This window comes from Aquila chrysaetos, unplaced genomic scaffold, assembly GCF_900496995.4.
Source record: "Aquila chrysaetos chrysaetos unplaced genomic scaffold, bAquChr1.4, whole genome shotgun sequence".
NCBI lineage: Eukaryota > Metazoa > Chordata > Aves > Accipitriformes > Accipitridae > Aquila > Aquila chrysaetos.
Window position 1 is genome coordinate 145,978 of NW_024470393.1, and position 17,887 is coordinate 163,864.

General features: G+C 64.7%; 1 protein-coding gene across 1 annotated transcript; it reads left to right on the forward strand.

Annotated features, from left to right (window-relative positions):
- Positions 1-698: 698 nt before the first annotated feature.
- On the forward strand, positions 699-17,039 carry CACNA1F (calcium voltage-gated channel subunit alpha1 F). The gene is given in 49 exon segments (XM_041121903.1): positions 699-1,121; positions 1,382-1,625; positions 1,798-1,903; positions 2,591-2,730; positions 2,825-2,967; positions 3,091-3,243; positions 3,441-3,637; positions 3,877-3,980; positions 4,071-4,225; positions 4,315-4,398; positions 4,511-4,598; positions 4,959-4,985; positions 5,186-5,346; positions 5,434-5,659; positions 5,836-6,043; positions 6,486-6,606; positions 6,844-6,925; positions 7,088-7,142; positions 7,234-7,289; positions 7,366-7,491; positions 7,966-8,095; positions 8,340-8,399; positions 8,528-8,634; positions 9,270-9,357; positions 9,944-10,051; positions 10,150-10,202; positions 11,282-11,428; positions 11,545-11,746; positions 11,843-12,001; positions 12,108-12,218; positions 12,334-12,417; positions 12,742-12,870; positions 12,962-13,027; positions 13,135-13,226; positions 13,673-13,832; positions 13,984-14,111; positions 14,189-14,285; positions 14,382-14,484; positions 14,609-14,710; positions 14,826-14,956; positions 15,036-15,152; positions 15,250-15,386; positions 15,487-15,624; positions 15,743-15,800; positions 15,802-15,904; positions 15,989-16,101; positions 16,187-16,309; positions 16,311-16,466; positions 16,571-17,039. Coding segments are annotated over 49 exon segments (5,967 nt in total). The 5' UTR covers positions 699-1,093; the 3' UTR covers positions 16,832-17,039.
- The last annotated feature ends 848 nt before the right edge of the window (positions 17,040-17,887 follow it).

Below are 17,887 nucleotides of genomic sequence, written 5' to 3' on the forward strand. Positions count from 1 at the left end.
CGTGAGGGGTGGTGAAGGGGGAAATGGTGCTTATGAGGGGCGGCTGAGGGGGAAGTGGTGCCCGTGAGGGGTGGTGAAGGGGGAAATGGTGCCCGTGAGGGGTGGTGAAGGGGGAATTGGTGCCCGTGAGGGGTGGTGAAGGGGGAATTGGTGCTTACGGTGCCCGTGATGGGTGGTGAAGGGGGAAATGGTGCTTACGACAGGTGGCTGAAGGGGAAATGGTGCCCATGAGGGGTGGTGAAGGGGGAAATGGTGCCCGTGAGGGGTGGTGAAGGGGGAAATGGTGCCTAGGAGGGGTGGCTGAGTGGGAAATGGAGCCTGTAAGGGGTGGTGAAGGGGGAAATGGTGCTTACAAGGGGTTGCTGAGGGAGAAATGGTGCCCGTGAGGGGTGATGAGGGGGAAATGGCGCCTGTTTGGGGTAACTGAGGCAGGAAATGGCGTCCATGGTGCGTGAGGGGCAGCTGAGGTAAGAAATGGCGGCAGCACATCCCTCAAATGTGTGTGCCCCCTACTTGTTCCCTCTCGCATGCATCTGCCACATCTGTGTCCCCGCATCTGTGTGCATCCCAGCCCCGTCCACCCCATCCACATGCGTGTGCCCCCATCCCTCTTGTGGTTGTGCCCTTGCTCCGCTTACACACGCGTGTGCCCCAGCACGTGGGCAGCGCTGCCCTCCCTGTCTCTGGCACACACGCCCTCGTTAAGCCCTTAATCTCCCAGCAGTGACAAGCCGGGGACCTCAGGACGAGCCGTGGGGAGGGCCCAGGAGCTACCCCAGCACCCACAGACCCCCCCTAAACACCCCTAAACTCCCCCTAAATACCCCCAAACCTCTTAACTATCCCACCCCCCCAAATATCCACACCCTCCCCAAGTACACCCTATATATCCCCTAAATGCTCCTAAACCATAACAGATCCCTGAAATCTACTTGAGAGTCTCTCAAGACCATCCAAACACCCCCCCAGACCCTGTAGGTACCCTCAGAATACCCCAACCCTATCGGACACCCCTAAAATAATCCCCCCCGACCCCCTTTGATCCCCTACAGGTACCCCCAGACTTCTGGAAAGACCCCAGACACCCCTCACCATGTCGGAGTCAGAAGAGAACGGAGAGGGTGAGTCCGGCGGTGTCTCAGAGGGGATAGTGGGGTCCTTGGGAAGAAGTGCGGGGTCCCCAATGAGATGGGGGGGTCCCCGAGGGTACGGGGAGGTCCCTGGTCTACGGGATGCGGTGTTCACAGCTGGTCCCTGTGTGTCCAGGGGGTCCTGGAGTTGGAGGGCTTTGCAGGGGGGAGGGTCCAGGAGGGCTTGGGGAGGTCCAGGAAAGTTTGGGAGGGTCCTTGCCCCCTCCCTTGACCATCCTCCCCACCCCCAGGACCCCCCAAGGGGCTGCCATCTTTCGCCGAAGCCATGGGACAGCCCCTGGGGTGGCCGATAGGCGAAGCCAACGGGGGTCCGGCAGGCGGAGGGACCCCCCCGGGTCAGCGTCACCGACGTCCCCCCCACACCAAGCACAAGGGTCAGGGCTCTGGGGGGGTCCACCGTTCCCCCCGTGCCCTCTTCTGCCTCCGCCTCAACAACCCCATCCGCCGGGCAGCCATCAGCATCGTCGAGTGGAAGTGAGTGGGTTTTTTGGGGGGGGGGGGGGGGGGTCACAGGGAGACATGGCGGTGGGGACAGGGTTGGCCATGAGACCATGGAGATGGGAGGCTGCGGGCATGGAGGGGTGTAGGTTTGGGGGGCAGCCCCCCCCCTACCGGCTGCCCACCTTCCTCCCACCCTTACCCCTAGGCCCTTCGACATCCTCATCCTCGCCACCATCTTCGCCAACTGCGTGGCTCTGGGGGTCTACATCCCCTTCCCCGAGGATGACTCCAATGCTGCCAACCACAACCTAGTGAGGACCCCTGATCCCCCCCAACCCCCCAAAAATTAAGGGGTGCACCCCCCACTTTCACTGGGGCCGGCGTCCTCATCTGGTCGCAGTCAGGTGCTGGTTTAGCTCGTTAAGGGATAACGCCGCCGCTTAACGAAGCCGCTTTGGGCGCTGGACGGAATCGGGAATGTGGGGGTCCGCCCCAACAGCGGGGTTTCCCCCTGGGTGGGAATAGGGGGGACAGGGAGGGTCTATGGGGGGGATGCCTGGACACTTTTGGGGGGGGGGTTAGGTAGGTGTCTGTGGGGTGGCAGAGGGCTGCCCAGGTGCCTGGGTCCCCTGAAGCGCGTGCCACACGTGTTCCCCTCGCACACGCGTGTGCCGTTGCCTTAAGCCGCTTACCCGGCGCCGGGGTGGGTGCTAATCCCGGCTTAGCCATCCCGGACGCCTGGGTCCAGGGAGAAAGGGATGATGGGAAGGGTGGGGGGTTGAGGGGTGGGGGGTGTCCCCCAAATAATACTGTCCCTTGTCCCCCAAGAGAAGGTGGGGGGCCATCTTGTGGGGGTGGGGGTGTCCCCAAATGCCCTTGTTCCCTGGGATAAGGGGGTGCTGGGCCACCCCACCGAGTCCCTGGGAGGGGGGGGGTTATGGGGGTGGGACATCCCTGGATGCCTTGGGTCCCCCCAACTTCCCCCCCCCCCCCCCCAGGAGCAAGTGGAGTACGTCTTCCTCATCATCTTCACGGTGGAGACCTTCCTGAAGATCATCGCTTACGGGCTGGTCCTGCACCCCAGCGCCTACATCCGCAACGGCTGGAACCTCCTCGACTTCGTCATCGTCATCGTGGGGTGAGGAATTGTCCCCAAGGGAGGGGAACAGGCAAAGGGGGGGGGGGCGCATGCAAATAACACCCCCCCCCCCCCCCCCCCAAATCTCCCTCAGGCTTTTCAGCGTCATCCTGGAGCAGGTGTCCCACAAACCCGGCGAAGCCCACCACATGAGCGGGAAACCGGGGGGCTTCGACGTCAAAGCCCTGCGTGCCTTCCGTGTCCTCCGGCCCCTCCGCCTCGTCTCCGGCGTCCCCAGTGAGATTGGTTTTGGGGCGATAACGTCTGGCACGGCTTTTTTGGGGGTGGGGGGGAGGTGGCTGCCCCCATCTCCAGCCTCCTGCCAGCCCCTCCCCCCCCCCCCCAACTTCTTCCCCACAGGCCTCCACATCGTCCTCAACTCCATCATGAAGGCCATGGTGCCACTGCTGCACATCGCCCTCCTCGTCCTTTTCGTCATCATCATCTACGCCATCATCGGCCTCGAGCTCTTCATCGGCCGCATGCACAAGACCTGCTTCTTCATCGGATCTGGTAAGGGGGGGCGGGCGGGGGGTGTCACCGCGCCCACCTCCTGCACCCCAATTTTGCTCCCAGCATGCCTGGGGGGGCTCCCAGCCCTCCTTCCTCTGTCGCTCTGCGCACCAGTCCCCCGCACCCCCCCCATAACACCCTGTGGACCTGCCCAAACACCATTTTGGGGGTGCTAACCCCCCCCTTACCCCCCCCAGACCTAGAATCGGAGGAGGACCCCTCCCCTTGCGCTTTTTCGGGCCACGGCCGCGCCTGCCTGCAGAACAACACCGAGTGCCGGGGCCGCTGGGAGGGTCCCAACGGCGGCATCACCAACTTCGACAACTTCTTCTTCGCCATGCTCACTGTCTTCCAGTGCATCACCATGGAGGGCTGGACCGATGTTCTCTACTGGGTAAGCCCCCCCAAAATCCTTACACGCATTCCCCCCCCCCCCCCCCCCCTGCACTCCCTGAGCCCCCCAAAATCCTCCCCGGGGCCAGGGCGGATCCCACTGACCGGCGCCTGAGTGTCGATCGCATCACTCCCTGCGCCACTGAGGGGTGGATTTGGGGTCCCCCAACCCCCCCCCCCCCCTTAACAGTGTGTCACCCCAAAACCTGCCCCCCCAACCCCATCGCCCCCCCCCTCCAGATGCAGGATGCGATGGGCCATGAGCTACCCTGGATTTACTTCGTCAGCCTCGTCATCTTCGGCTCCTTCTTTGTCCTCAACTTGGTGCTGGGGGTGCTGAGCGGGTGAGGGCATCGTTAGCGTGTCGTTAGCATGTCGTTAGTGTGTCTGGGGGCGGGGGGGGCGTGTGTGTCACATATTTCTCCACCTCCAAGGGAATTCTCCAAGGAGCGTGAGAAGGCCAAGGCCCGCGGAGACTTCCAGAAGCTGAGGGAGAAGCAGCAGCTGGAGGAAGATCTCCGGGGTTACATGGACTGGATCACCCAGGCCGAAGACCTGGAGGGTGACGAGGACGAGCACGAGAAGCACCGTAAGTGGGCTTGGGGGTGGGCATCCCCCCCAAAATCCTCGGCACCCCAAAAACCTCCGTGGACCACCCCCCCCCACGCCAACCCGCAGGCCTGACCGCCGAGGACCTGATGGGGAAGCGGAAACCGCGGCTGAAGTGGCTCCGGCACGCCAGTCACTCCACCGACACCCACGGTAACGAAGTCCCCCCCCCCCCCCCCCCCGGGGTGCCCCCCCCCCCCCGCCACGACTTTTCCCCGGATGCCGGGGTCCCCTGCACGCCGCTGACCTTTGACCCCCACCCCAGCCAGCCTTCCCGGCAGCGAGACGACGTCGGTGAACACCGAGACGGTGGGCGAGGAGGAGGCGCAGCCCACCGCCTGCGACCGTTGCCTGTGAGCGCTGGAACGGGGGGCTCGGCAAGCCTCCTGCAACTCTCTGGGACACCCCCCTATAGCCCCCCCCGACCCCTCCTGGCCCCCCCATGGCCCCCCAGTACCTCCCAGAGCCTCTGGGACCCCCCACAGGTCCCTGTGCCCCCCCCCCCCCCCGGGACCCCAAAACCGACCCCCACAGCTCCTCAAGGCCATCTGGGACCCCCCCCCATTAGCCCCAGGGACACTCTAAGCCCCCCCCCCCAGGACCCCAAAACTGACCCTAGCACCCCACCCCCAGGTACCGCAACCCCTCTCCCCCCTTAGTGGCCACAGGGACCCCCCAAATTTTGGGGTAACTCTGCACTTTTCCCTCCCCAGGGGCAAAATTACGAAAACGAAATTCTGGTGAGTGGGGGGGAAAGTGGGGCCTGGAAAAAAAGGGGGGGGGGCCACACAGTGGGGCCCCCCCACCTCAACACCTCCCACCTGACGGGCTGTTCTCTGTAACCCCAACACCTCCCCTCCGTCCCCAAAACGCCACCGCCTCCCACGTCCCCCTGTCCCCTCCTAACCCCCCCTGTACCCCCAAATCCCCCCCCCCCCAGGCGCCGCCTGCGCCGCCTGAACCGCCTGTGGCGCCGCCGGTGCCGCGGGGCGGTGAAATCCGTCTCCTTCTACTGGACCGTCTTACTCTTGGTCTTCCTCAACACCCTCACCATCGCCTCCGAGCACCATGGGCAACCCCCTTGGCTCACCCAAACGCAAGGTACACCCCCCCTACCCCGCTGAACACCCCCAGATTTTTTTTTGGGGGGGGTATGGGCATCTCCTCAACCCCCGCCCCCCAAAAAAGCTTACGCCAACAAGGCGCTGCTGTCGTTGTTCGCCGCCGAGATGGTGTTGAAGCTGTACGCCTTGGGTCCCGCCTGTTACTTCGCCAGTTTTTTCAACCGGTTCGATTGTTTCGTGGTGTGCGGCGGGGTGTTGGAAACGGCTTTGGTGGAACGAGGGGCCATGGAACCCCTGGGAATCTCCGTCCTCCGCTGCGTCCGTCTCCTCCGCGTCTTTAAAGTCACCAGGTCGAGGAGTTGGGGGGAGACGCGACGACAACGCGCGGTGAACGCGGTTGACGACCCCCCCTCCCCTCCCGGGGCTCCGTCAGCCGCCCCCCGGCGTGTCGGTGGCGGGGTGGATCTACCCGAGGCGGGGAAACGGTCCCTTTCCCAGTTCTCCCAGTAACCCCAGCATCCCGTAGGCACTGGGCGTCGCTGAGCAACCTGGTGGGTTCCTTGTTGAACTCCATGAAGTCCATCGCTTCCCTCCTGCTGCTCCTCTTCCTCTTCATCATCATCTTTGCCCTGTTGGGCATGCAGCTTTTCGGGGGACGCTTCAGCTTCGACGAGACCCAGACCAAGCGCAGCACCTTCGATACCTTCCCTCAGGCGCTGCTCACCGTCTTCCAGGTACCCCCAAATCCCGGGGGGTGGGGAGGATGCCCCCAAATCCTGGGGGGGGGGGGGGGTTGGGGGACAGACACGACCCCCAAAAACCTGTGGGAAGACCCCAAAACCCATGGGGAGATCCCAAAACCTTTGGGGAGACCCTGAAACCTGTGGGGGACCCCAAAACCTGTGGGGAGACCCTGAACCCCCTAGGGGATCCTAAAACCCATGAGGGACCCCAAAACCTGTGGGGAGACCCCAAAACCCATGAGGTGCCCCCCCCCAAACAGGTCCCCTCACCACCCCGTAGTCACTCCGGGGTGACGTTGCGCCCTGACGGAGGACAACTGGGAGGTGGCGGTGTACTGGGAGCACTGGGACTACTGGGGGGGGGTGCACTGGGGAGGGATGCCGAGGTTTTGGGGTGACCCTGGTGTTTGGGGGTGTCCGTCCCCCCCCCCAGATCCTGACGGGAGAGGACTGGAACGCGGTGATGTATGACGGGATCATGGCCTACGGTGGCCCCGTCTTCCCCGGAATGCTTGTCTGCGTCTACTTTGTCATCCTCTTCATCTGTGGCAACTGTGCGTGGGCATACTGGGAGCACTGGGACGGGCTGGGAGCGGGGAACTGGCTAACTGGGAGGGACTGGGAAGGCAGCACGGCCTAACTGGGGAGCTGGTATGGGAGGCACTGGGGTTGGGAAATGAGAGGCAGAGAGCCCGGAGGATGATGACCGGGGGAGTGGGAACAAACCCAGTAAGAGGGGCACATACTGGGAGGATACTGGGAGGACACGTTTAACCCTTTCCTCCCCACAGACATCCTCCTCAACGTCTTCTTGGCCATCGCGGTCGACAACCTGGCCGACGGTGACAACATCAATTCGGGGGCCGATAAAAAGTGAGTCCGGACCCCTGGGTCCCTTCTTTGAGGGGGGGGGCACCCGGACCGCTGGATCCCTTCTCGGGGGGGGGGGGCACCCGGACCCCTGGGTCCTCTGGCTGAGCACCCCCCCCCCCCCCCCCCCCCCCCAAATTCCCCCCCTCCAAAAAAAACCCGCAGGGACAAGGCCGGGGAGGTGGAAGCCGGCGCAGGGAGCCAGGACGTGAGCGTGAAGGTGAGTGTGAGCTGAGGGTGCGCCCCCCCCCCCCCCCCCCCAAAGTGTGCACGGCCCTCGCACGCTCAGCGTGTGCGTCCCCCCCCCCCAGGTTGAGGGGGAGCAGGAGGAGGAAGAGGAGGAGGAGGAGGGGAGCGAGGAAGGTGAGTGTCACCCGCCGGGGGGTGGGGGTGGGTTTTGGGGCGACAGCGTCTGGACGCCTGGGTCCCTTCCAGGTGATGAGGAGGCCGGGGGGGGAGCGGGACAGTCTGGGGGGGGCCCGGCTGGAATCCCTGGAGGAGCCCCCCAAAACCAAGGTGGTGCCGATCCCCGAGGGCAGCGCCTTCTTCCTGCTGGGCAGCACCAACCCGTGAGAGAGGGGACTGGGAGGACTGGGGGCACTGGGAGGACTGGGGCTGGGGACACTAAGAACACTGCGGGGCTGGGAGCGGGGGCGCAAGGGACGTGGGGGGACTGGGAACACAAACTGGGGGTACTGGAAGCACTGGGACTAGGGGGCTGGGGGTACTGGGAGGACTGGGAGCACTGGCACTGGAGGCACTGGGAGGACTGGGAGCACTGGGACTGGGGACACAAGTGACACGGGGTCTGGGAGTGAGGACACAAACTGGGAGCACTGGGTGCACTGGGAGAGGGGCTCTGGGAGCACTGGGTGGCACACGGTGGGGACTGGGGACACTTGCGGGGAAACTGGAGGGAACTGGGACTAACTGGAAGGGGGGAACCCGCTGGGGGATGGGCGCCCAGTAAAATGGGACGGAGGGGAGAGGGGGAGCACTGGGAGTAACTGGGAGTAACTGGTGCTGACGCGTGCTCGGCGCAGGCTGCGGGTGCGGTGCCACGCCCTCATCCACCACCACGTCTTCACCAACCTCATCCTCGTCTTCATCATCCTCAGCAGCGTCTCGCTGGCCGCCGAGGACCCCGTCCGCGCCCACTCGCCCCGCAACCACGTGGGATACTGGGCAAACTGGGGGGAACTGGGGGACCAGGGACTAATTCACCCCGTCACCATGTGCAAGACTAGGGATCCGCTCGCCCGGTGTTGGGGGGGGGGGGGGGGCAGAAATGTGGGGTGCTGGGAAGAGCTGGGGGGCTTGGGGCAATTCGGGGGGGCCCTGGGGGTGTTTGGGGGGGCCCAGGGGGGAGAAGGGGGCACTGGGGGGGAGGGGTCACCCCATTTCCCCCCCCCCCCAGATCCTGGGCTACTTCGACTACGCCTTCACCTCCATCTTCACCGTGGAGATCCTGCTCAAGGTACGCCGGGGGGGTGCCCAGGATTTTGGGGGTGTCCCTAGGGTTTTGGGGGGGGTCCCCAGGATTTTGGGGGTGTCCCCAGGGTTTTGGGGGGGGTCCGCAACGTCGGGGTTCACGGCCTCCCCCAGATGACGGCCTTCGGCGCCTTCCTGCACAAAGGCTCCTTCTGCCGCAACTGGTTCAACCTCCTCGACCTGCTGGTGGTCGGAGTCTCCCTCATCTCCTTTGGCATCCAGTGAGCTGGGGCGGGAACTGGGAGGCACTGGGAACGCCGCTGGGGGCACTTGGTGGCACCGGGAGCACTGCTGGGCCCACTGGGAGCACTGCTGGGCCCACTGGGAGCACTGCTGGGGGCACTGGGAAGCACTGGGAGCACCTCTGGTGGCACTGGGAGCACTGCTGAGGGCACTGGGAGGCACTGGGAGCACTGCTGGGGGCACTGGGAGGCATTGGGAGGCACTTGGAGCACCTTTGAGGGCACTGGGGCCACTGGGAGGCACTGGGAGTGCCACTGGAGGCACTGGGATCACTGCTGGGGGCATTGAAAAGCACTGGGAGCGCCACTGGATGAAGTGGGGGCACTGGGAAAGTCACTGGGGGTACTGGGAGGCACTGGGACCACCACTGGGCAGACTGGGAGTGTCACTGGGAGCACTGCTGGTGCCAGTAGGGAAACTGGGAATGCAACTGGGGGCACTGGGAAAGCTGCTGGGGGCATGGGGAGGGTACAAGGAATGCCACTGGGAGTACTGGGAGCAGTGCTGGAAACACTGGGAGGCAGTAGGGGCATTGCTGGGGGCACTGGGAGCGTTACTGGGAAGCACTGGGAGTGTTAATGGGAGCACTGGTGTCCCCTGATGCCCGCGGCAGCTCCAGCGCCATCTCGGTGGTGAAGATCCTGCGGGTCCTGCGCGTCCTGCGGCCCCTGCGAGCCATCAACCGCGCCAAGGGCCTCAAGGTGTGGCACTGGGAGCACTGGGAGGCACTGGGGGGCACCCAGCAGCGCCTGTGGCGTGCTGCAGGCTGTACCGGTGGGACTGGGAGCGCTGGGCCCCCCGTGTGTGGTGTGGGGTGTTACTGGTGTCACTGGGGCGATGGGACTGGGAGCACGGGTGTCTCTGGCACACGGTGCTGCTGGTGGCGCGGGTGTCCCGGTCCCCCTGACGGCCGGGTGTCCCCAGTGTCCCTGGCATCCAGGTGTCCTGCTGTCCCCGTGTCCGACTGTCCCTGATGTCCCACTGTCACGGGTGTTCCTTATGTCCCCGATGTCCAGCTGTCCCTGATGTCCCACTGTCACGGGTGTCCCAGTGTCCCTGACGTCCGGCTGTCCCTGAAGTCCCCCTGTCATGGGTGTCCCCACGTCTGCCTGTCCCTGACATCCCACTGTCACAGGTGTCCCCGCATCTGGCTGTCCCTGATGTCCCACTGTCACGGGTGTTCCCACGTCCGGCTGTCCCTGATGTCCCGCTGTCACGGCTGTCCCCGTGTCCGGCTGTCCCTGACGTCCCCCTGTCACGGGTGTCCCGGTGTCCCTCTGTCCCCAGCACGTGGTGCAGTGCGTCTTCGTGGCCATCCGCACCATCGGGAACATCATGATCGTGACCACGCTGCTCCAGTTCATGTTCGCCTGCATCGGGGTGCAGCTCTTCAAGGTGTGGGGGGGGGGGAACCCCCCCCAACCCCCCCCCCCCCGGGGTCCCTCTGACCCCTCCAGGGGGCGGGGGTCCCCCTGACCCCCCCATTTCCCCAGGGCAAGTTCTACAGCTGCACCGACGAGGCCAAGCACACGCCAGGAGAGTGCAAGTGGGTGCCGGTCCCCCCCCGCCCCAGACTGACACCCCACACCCCCCCAAACTGACCCCCCCCCCCCCGCACCCCCCCACTGCCCTGGTGTCCCCGACCAAGGGTGAGTGTGGGGTGAGTGTGACGTGATTGTGGGCTGGAGGTGCGCTCTGAGTGTGAGCGTAGGCTGAGTGTGAGCGTAGGCTGCGAGTGCGGGCTGAGTGTGCAGTGAGTGAGTGCGGGCTAAGTGTGCATTGAGAGTGAGTGTAGGCTGAGTGTGTATTGAGTGTGAGCGTAGGCTGTGAGTGCGGGCTGAGTGTGCATTGAGTGTGAGTGTAGGCTGAGTGTGAGTGTAGGCTGAGTGTGTATTGAGTGTGAGCGTAGGCTGTGAGTGCGGGCTGAGTGTGCATTGAGTGTGAGTGTAGGCTGAGTGTGTATTGAGTGTGAGTGTGGGCTGAGTGTGCATTGAGAGTGAGTGTAGAGTGAGTGTGAGTAGGCTGTGAGCGTAGTCTGAGAGTGCACTGAGTGTGGGTGTAGTTTCAGTGTAACTCGAGTGTGAGGGTAGATGTGACTGTAGCTTGAGTGTGAGTGTAGGCTGAGCGTGAGTGCAAGTGTAGCTTGCGTGTGAGTGTATGCTGAGTGTGACTAGCTTGAGTGAGAGTTTAAATGTGAGCGTAGGCTGAGTATGAGTGTAGGCTGAGTGAGTGTACACCTAAGTGTAAGTGGCATGTGAGTGTAGGCTGAGTATCGGTGTAAACGTGAGTGTAGGCGGAGTGTGAGGGTGCGCTGAGTGTGAGCATAGCTGGAGTGTGAGTGTGAGGCGTGAGTGTAGCGTGACTGCGCCTGTAGACGTGTGCGTAGGCTGTGACCTCAGCTTGGTTGCGAGTGTAGGTTACGCGTACGTGGCGTGCGATTGTAGGGCGTGAACCGAGCGTGAGCGCACGCGGAGTGTGAGCGGGGGGGGGCCGTCCCTGTGTCCGTGTCCCCTGCCCAGCTGACGGCCGCGGGCAGGGGCTCATTCGCGGTGCCGTGGCGGTGTCGCCCCCCCTGCGGCGCGGGTGTCCCCTACCCACGGTGTCCATCCCCCCACCCCCGCACAGGGGCACCTTCCTGGTGTACAAGGACGGGGACGTCTCCCACCCCTCGGTGCGGGAGCGCCTCTGGCACAACAGCGACTTCAACTTCGACAACGTGCTGGCGGGGATGATGGCGCTCTTCACCGTCTCCACCTTCGAGGGCTGGCCCGCGTGAGTCACCTGGGGCAGGGGTGGGACGATGACACCCGGAGCCCGCGTTGGGGGGTACCTTGCGGACCACCGCTGTCTGCTGTTCTGTGTGTGTGTGTGTGTCCCCCCGCCCCCAGGCTGCTGTACAAGGCCATCGACGCCAACGCCGAGGACCAGGGTCCCATCTACAACTACCGGGTGGAGATCTCCATCTTCTTCATCGTCTACATCATCGTCATCGCCTTCTTCATGATGAACATCTTCGTCGGCTTCGTCATCATCACCTTCCGGGCGCAGGGGGAGAGCGAGTACCGCAACTGCGAGCTGGACAAGAACCAGGTGCCCGGGGACGCCGCGGCATCGCCTCGTCGCCCCGCTCCCCGCAGGCGGTGGCATCCCCCGTGGCAGCCGGCTGTGTGTGTCCCCCCCCCGCAGCGACAGTGCGTGGAGTACGCCCTGAAGGCGCAGCCGCTGCGGCGCTACATCCCCAAGAACCGCACCCAGTACCGCGTCTGGGCCATGGTCAACTCCACCGCCTTCGAGTACATCATGTTCGTCCTCATCCTCCTCAACACCATCGCCCTGGCCGTCCAGGTGGGGCACGCGGGGACCCGGGGGGGTGGGGGGTTGGTTGGGGACACTTGGGCACCCTCAGGGGTCTTGAGGGGGGGCAGCTAAGGACACCCCCCCTCCCCTAAAGCACTACGAGCAGTCCAAGCCCTTCAACTACGTGATGGACCTGCTCAACATGGTGTTCACGGGGCTCTTCACCGTCGAGATGGTGCTCAAGATCATTGCCTTCAAACCCCGGGTAGGCTCGTGCGAGGGGTTGGAGCGGGGGGCGTGTGTGTCGCACGAGGAGGGGAGGGGTGTCACACGAGGAGGGGGGGGGGGCCCTCACCATTCCCCCCCTGCCCCGTACGCAGCACTACTTCTGCGACGCCTGGAACACCTTTGACGCCCTCATCGTGGTGGGCAGCGTGGTGGACATCGCCGTCACCGAGGTCAACGTGAGTCACACCCCCCCCCTTTTTTCCCGGCGGGGTGGGGGTCCCCTGAATCTGGGATGGGGTTTTTTTTTCGGGGGGGGGGGGGGGGGGGCAGTCCTGGACACCTGCATCCCGTCGTCTCCCCGCCATGTCCGTGATGCTCGTGTACATCTGTCTGTCTCCATCCATCTCCATCTGTGGCTCCTCACGCCTGTGTGCGACAGAACGGGGGTCACGTTGGTGAGGTACGGGGGTGTCCTCCAGCGTGGGGCGGGGGGGGGGGGGCCGGTGCAGGAGTCTTGGGGTCCCCTCACCCCCCCGCCGTCCCCCCCTCCACCCCTGCAGAGCTCGGAGGACAGCTCCCGCATCTCCATCACCTTCTTCCGGCTCTTCCGGGTGATGCGGTTGGTGAAGCTGCTCTCCAAGGGCGAGGGCATCCGCACCCTGCTCTGGACCTTCGTCAAGTCCTTCCAGGTGGGACGTCGCGGGGGTGGGGGGGGGGCGGACGGACGCTGGGGGGGGGGAATGACACCTCACCCCCCCACTTCGCGCCCCCCCCCGCCAGGCCCTGCCCTACGTCGCCCTCCTGATCGCCATGATCTTCTTCATCTACGCCGTCATCGGCATGCAGGTGAGGGGCCTCGTGCGAGAGATGCGCTCCCCTGCCCCAGCCCTGCCGTGCGAGGGGGGGTCCCGCAAGCCCCCGGCCCCCCCCCACCATGTCCCTCCCCCCCCCAGACCTTCGGGAAGGTGGCGCTGCAGGACGGGACCCAGATCAACCGCAACAACAACTTCCAGACCTTCCCCCAGGCCGTGCTGCTGCTCTTCAGGTGGGGTCGCGCCCTATGGGGGCCCTATGGGATCTGGGGGGGGCTCTGGGCTTCCTATGGGATCTGGGAGGGGCTCTGGGCTTCCTATGGGATCGGGGGGGGGCTCTGGGCTTCCTATGGGATCTGGGGTGTCCTGTCAGGGTCTTTATTGGGTCCCTGTGGAGTTCCTCCTTGGGGTCTGTGGGTCACAACGCGGTTCCTATAGGACCCCTATAGGGTCCTCCTGGGGTGCCCACAGGGTCCCTGTGGGCTCTGTGCCCCTCCCCAGAGTCCTATAGCACCCACGGCTCCCCGTGGGGTTCCTGTAGGCGCTCCTGGGGCCTGCGCGTCCCTGCAGGGTTGCTCTATAGGGCACCTCTACCCCATCTATAGGGGAGGCCTGGCAGGAGGGCACACCAGGGGTCGGGGGGGGCCCTATAGGGTCACGCTGAGCGCGTGGGGCGCAGGTGCGCCACAGGGGAGGCCTGGCAGGAGATCATGCTGGCCAGCCTGCCGGGCAAGCGCTGCGACCCCGAGTCGGACGCGGGACCGGGCGAGGAGTTCACCTGCGGCAGCAACTTCGCCATCGCCTACTTCATCAGCTTCTTCATGCTCTGCGCCTTCCTGGTGAGCCCCACGGCGCCCTGGCGGGCCACCAGAACGCTGCTTGGCCCCAGCAACGTCAACAGCAACAGCCCTGCCCCATAGCCAGAGCCCCTGCCCCACAGCAAGAGCCCCTGGGGGGGCTCCTGACCGCCCCCCCCCCCCCCCCCACCAGATCATCAACCTCTTTGTGGCTGTGATCATGGACAACTTTGACTACCTGACGCGCGACTGGTCCATCCTGGGCCCCCACCACCTGGACGAGTTCAAGCGGGTCTGGTCCGAGTACGACCCCGCTGCCAGGTCTGTCACCGTCACAGTGTCACCCCCCGCCCCCCCCGAGCCATCCGGGGCTCCCTGTGACCCCCCCCATCTCGCAGGGGCCGCATCAAGCACCTGGATGTGGTGACGCTGCTGCGCCGGATCCAGCCCCCCCTGGGCTTTGGGAAGCTCTGCCCCCACCGGGTCGCCTGCAAGGTCAGCCTCCAGAGGGGACTGGGGGGGGGGGGGGGGGCGCTGGATGCCTGGGTCCACATTGCCCCCCCCCATCACCCTTCCCCCCCCCCCCCCCAGCGCCTGGTGGCCATGAACATGCCTCTCAACTCGGACGGGACCGTGACCTTCAACGCTACCCTCTTCGCCCTGGTGCGCACTTCCCTCAAGATCAAGACGGAAGGTTGGGAACTGGAGGGGGCCCGAGGTCCCCCATGGGACAGTGGGGTGTGACAAGTCAGGGTGGGGGCACCCCTGGATTCCCCGCTGTGTGTTGTCGTTCCCCCCCCCATCCCCCTCCCTGCCAGGGAACCTGGACGTGGCCAACAAAGAGCTGCGTGCCGTCATCAAGAAGATTTGGAAGAGGACGAAGCCCAAGCTGCTGGATGAGGTCATCCCCCCGCCCGAGGGTGAGCGAGTGTCCCCGTGTGTGTGTGTCCCCCAGCCACCCTTGGGGGGGGGGGTCATCCCTGGGGGACCCCGGCACCCCTGACGCTGCTGTGCCTCCCCCCTCCGCTCCCCCAGAGGAAGAGGTCACCGTGGGCAAGTTCTACGCCACCTTCCTGATCCAGGACTATTTCCGCAAATTCCGGCGGCGGAAGGAGCGGGGGATGCTGGGCCCCAACGCTGGCCCCAGCAACGAGTGTGCGCTCCAGGTGTGGGGGGCACCCCCGTGGGGGTGGGGCTGTGAGGAGGGGCGGGGGTGGCCGCGGTGACACCCCCCCCCCCCCCCAGGCCGGGCTGCAGACGCTGCAGGCGCTGGGCCCCGAGATGCGGCGGGCGCTGAGCTGCGACCTCGAGGGCGACGACGAGGGACCGGCCGCCACCGAGGAGGAGCAGCTGACCTACGCCGTAAGCCCCGCCCCTCGCCTCCGGGCCGCGCCCACCGACCCCACCCCTGTCTCGATGGCCACGCCCACCAACACAAGCTCCGCCCCTCTGCCCGCAGGCTCCTGAGACCCTGTACGGCTCCGCCCCCAGCCCCCCCCTCCTGGGGGAGCCCCCCCCGGCCGGCAGCCCGGCCCCCACCGAGGGGGAGGACCCCGCGCCCCTTCCCCACATCGCCCCCAATCGCCTCGGCGGCAGGTACGGCACCGGTGGGGCGGAGGGACCCTGGGGGTCCCCATGGGGAAGGGAGAGGGGGTCCCTGGGGGGCAACAGGGGTCCTGACGGCCCTGTGTGGCAGGCGGCGCTCGGAGGCGGGGGGACAGGAAGAGCCAGCCCCCCCCGAGGACGGGGAAGAGCCGGGGGGGGAGCCGGGCGACATCAGCCACGAAGAGGACCTGGAGGGCTCGGCCCCCCGCCACCGGTGGGGCGGGGACAGGTATCGCCACACCCGTGTCCCCCGTAACACCTGGGGGACACCCCCCAGCTCCCCAACCCTGGGGGGGGTCCCTATAATTGGGGAAATGCCCCCAAACTCCTTCTGTCCCCGTCCCCAGACCGCTGGGGACCGTTCCCGCCCCCCTGCCCCCGCGCTGGGCGGGAGAGGGGCCGCGGGGGGGGGTCGCTGCCGCTGCCCTCCCGGCACTTCGCCCTCCACAACGGGACCCTCGAAGGGCAGCAGCTCAAGCGGCGCCGGCTCCTGCCTCCGACCCCCGCAGGTAAGGGCGGGGCCTGCGGGAGGGGGGCGGGGCTTACGAAGAGGGGGCGGGGCCTCCATCGAGACACCCCGCCCCCTTCCCCAGGCCGGAAGCCCTCCTTCACCATCCAGTGCCTGCGGCGCCAGGGCAGCTGCGAGGACGAGCCCATCCCGGGCACCTACAACCCCTCGGGCCCCCCCGGCCCCGCACGGCCCCAGGTACCACCACGCGTGACACACACACGCGTGTCACACGCAGACACACACACAGAGCACTGACCTCCTCCTCCTCCTCTCCCCGCAGGGCTACGGCAGCTCCGAGACTTGGCGCCTGGGGGGCTCCTCGCACGCCTGGGCCACGGCCCCCACCCGCGGCCACGTCCTCTACGCGCCCCTCATCCTGGTGGAGGGAGGACCGGCGCCGGGGGTGGGGGGGGGTGTCGGCGGGAGGAGGCGGGGGGAGCCTCCCCCCGCTCTCACGCTGGTTCGTGGGGGACCGCGCTGCCCCCGGCCCCCTCCGCCTGCGACCCTGCGGACCTCGGGACAGGCTGGGCCGCGGCTCCGCAGACAGCCTGGTGGAAGCCGTGAGTGCGGGGCGGAAGAGGGGAGCCGGGGGGGGGGACGACGGACGGGAACGGGACCCCCTGCCACCACCGCACCGGTGCCAGCTCTGCCTCCCGCCCCGCAGGTGCTCATCTCGGAGGGGTTGGGGCTGTTCGCCCGCGACCCCAAATTCGTGGCGGTGGCCAAACGAGAGATCGCCGACGCTTGCGACATGACGATGGACGAGATGGAAAGCGCCGCTACCGACCTCCTCACCCGCCGCCGTCCCACGCCCCCAGCCCCCGCCGCCGCCACCGCCGCCGTTTACAGCGACGAGGAGCCGCTACGGCCGCCGGCGGAGGAGGAGCTGGCCGACGAGATGGCGTGTGTGGGCGGCGGGCTCTAGGACCCCGCAGCTGCCGGAGCGAGGCGTTTGCGAGGGGTCACTGGGGACGGGACAGGGGGTTTACCTCGAAAAGAGGAGGGTATTCCTCCAAAAAAAGGACTGGTTTCCTCAAAAAAAAGGGATTTACCTCAAAAAAAGGAGGGTTTTACCTCAAAAAAAGGAGGGTTTCCTCAAATAAGGGAGGATTTTACCTCAAAAAAAGAGGGTTTTACCTCAGAAAAAAGGAGGGGGTTCCTCAAATAAAGGAGGGGTTTACCTCAAAAAAAAGGAGGGGGTTCCTCAAATAAAGGAGGGTTTTACCTCAAAAAGGAGGGGTTTCCTCAAAAAAAGGATGGTTTTACCTCAAAAGGAGGGGGTTCCTCAAATAAAGGAGGGCTTTACTTCAAAAAAAGGGAGGGTTTTCCTCAAAAAAAAAAAGTTTTACCTCAAAAAAAAAAGGGGGGGGGGGGTTTCCTCAAAAAAGGAGGGGGTTACCTAAAAAAAAAGAGTTTTCCTCAAAAAAAGGGAGGGTTTTCACTCAAAAGGGGGAGGGGCTTACATAAAAAAAAAGGGGGTTACTTCAAAAAAAGGGAGGGGTTTTCCTCAGGAAAAGTGATATTTACCTCAAAAAAGGAGGGTTTCTCAACAAAAAAGAATGTTTTTCCTCATAAAAGGAGGGGGTTTACCCCCACAAGCAGAGTTTTATCTCAGGAAAAGGGATATTTACCTCGGGGTGGGGATCCTCAAAAGAGGAGGGTTTTTCCTCAAAAAAAGGCATATTTACCTCACAGAGGGGGATTTTACCTCAGAAAAGGGGTTTTTACCTCAGGAAAGGTAAATTTTACCCCACAGAGGAGCATTTTACCTCAAAAAAATAAGGTGTTTACCTCAAAAAAAACCCCCCCAAAATGGTGTATTTACCTCAGGGAGGGGGATTTTACCTCACCAAGTATAGTTTACCTCAGGAAATGTAGATTTTACCTCACAGAGGAGGTTTTTACCTCAGGGAGGGGATCTTACCTCAGAAAAGGGGATTTTTACCTCAGGAAAGGTAGAGTTTACCTCATGGAAGAGATT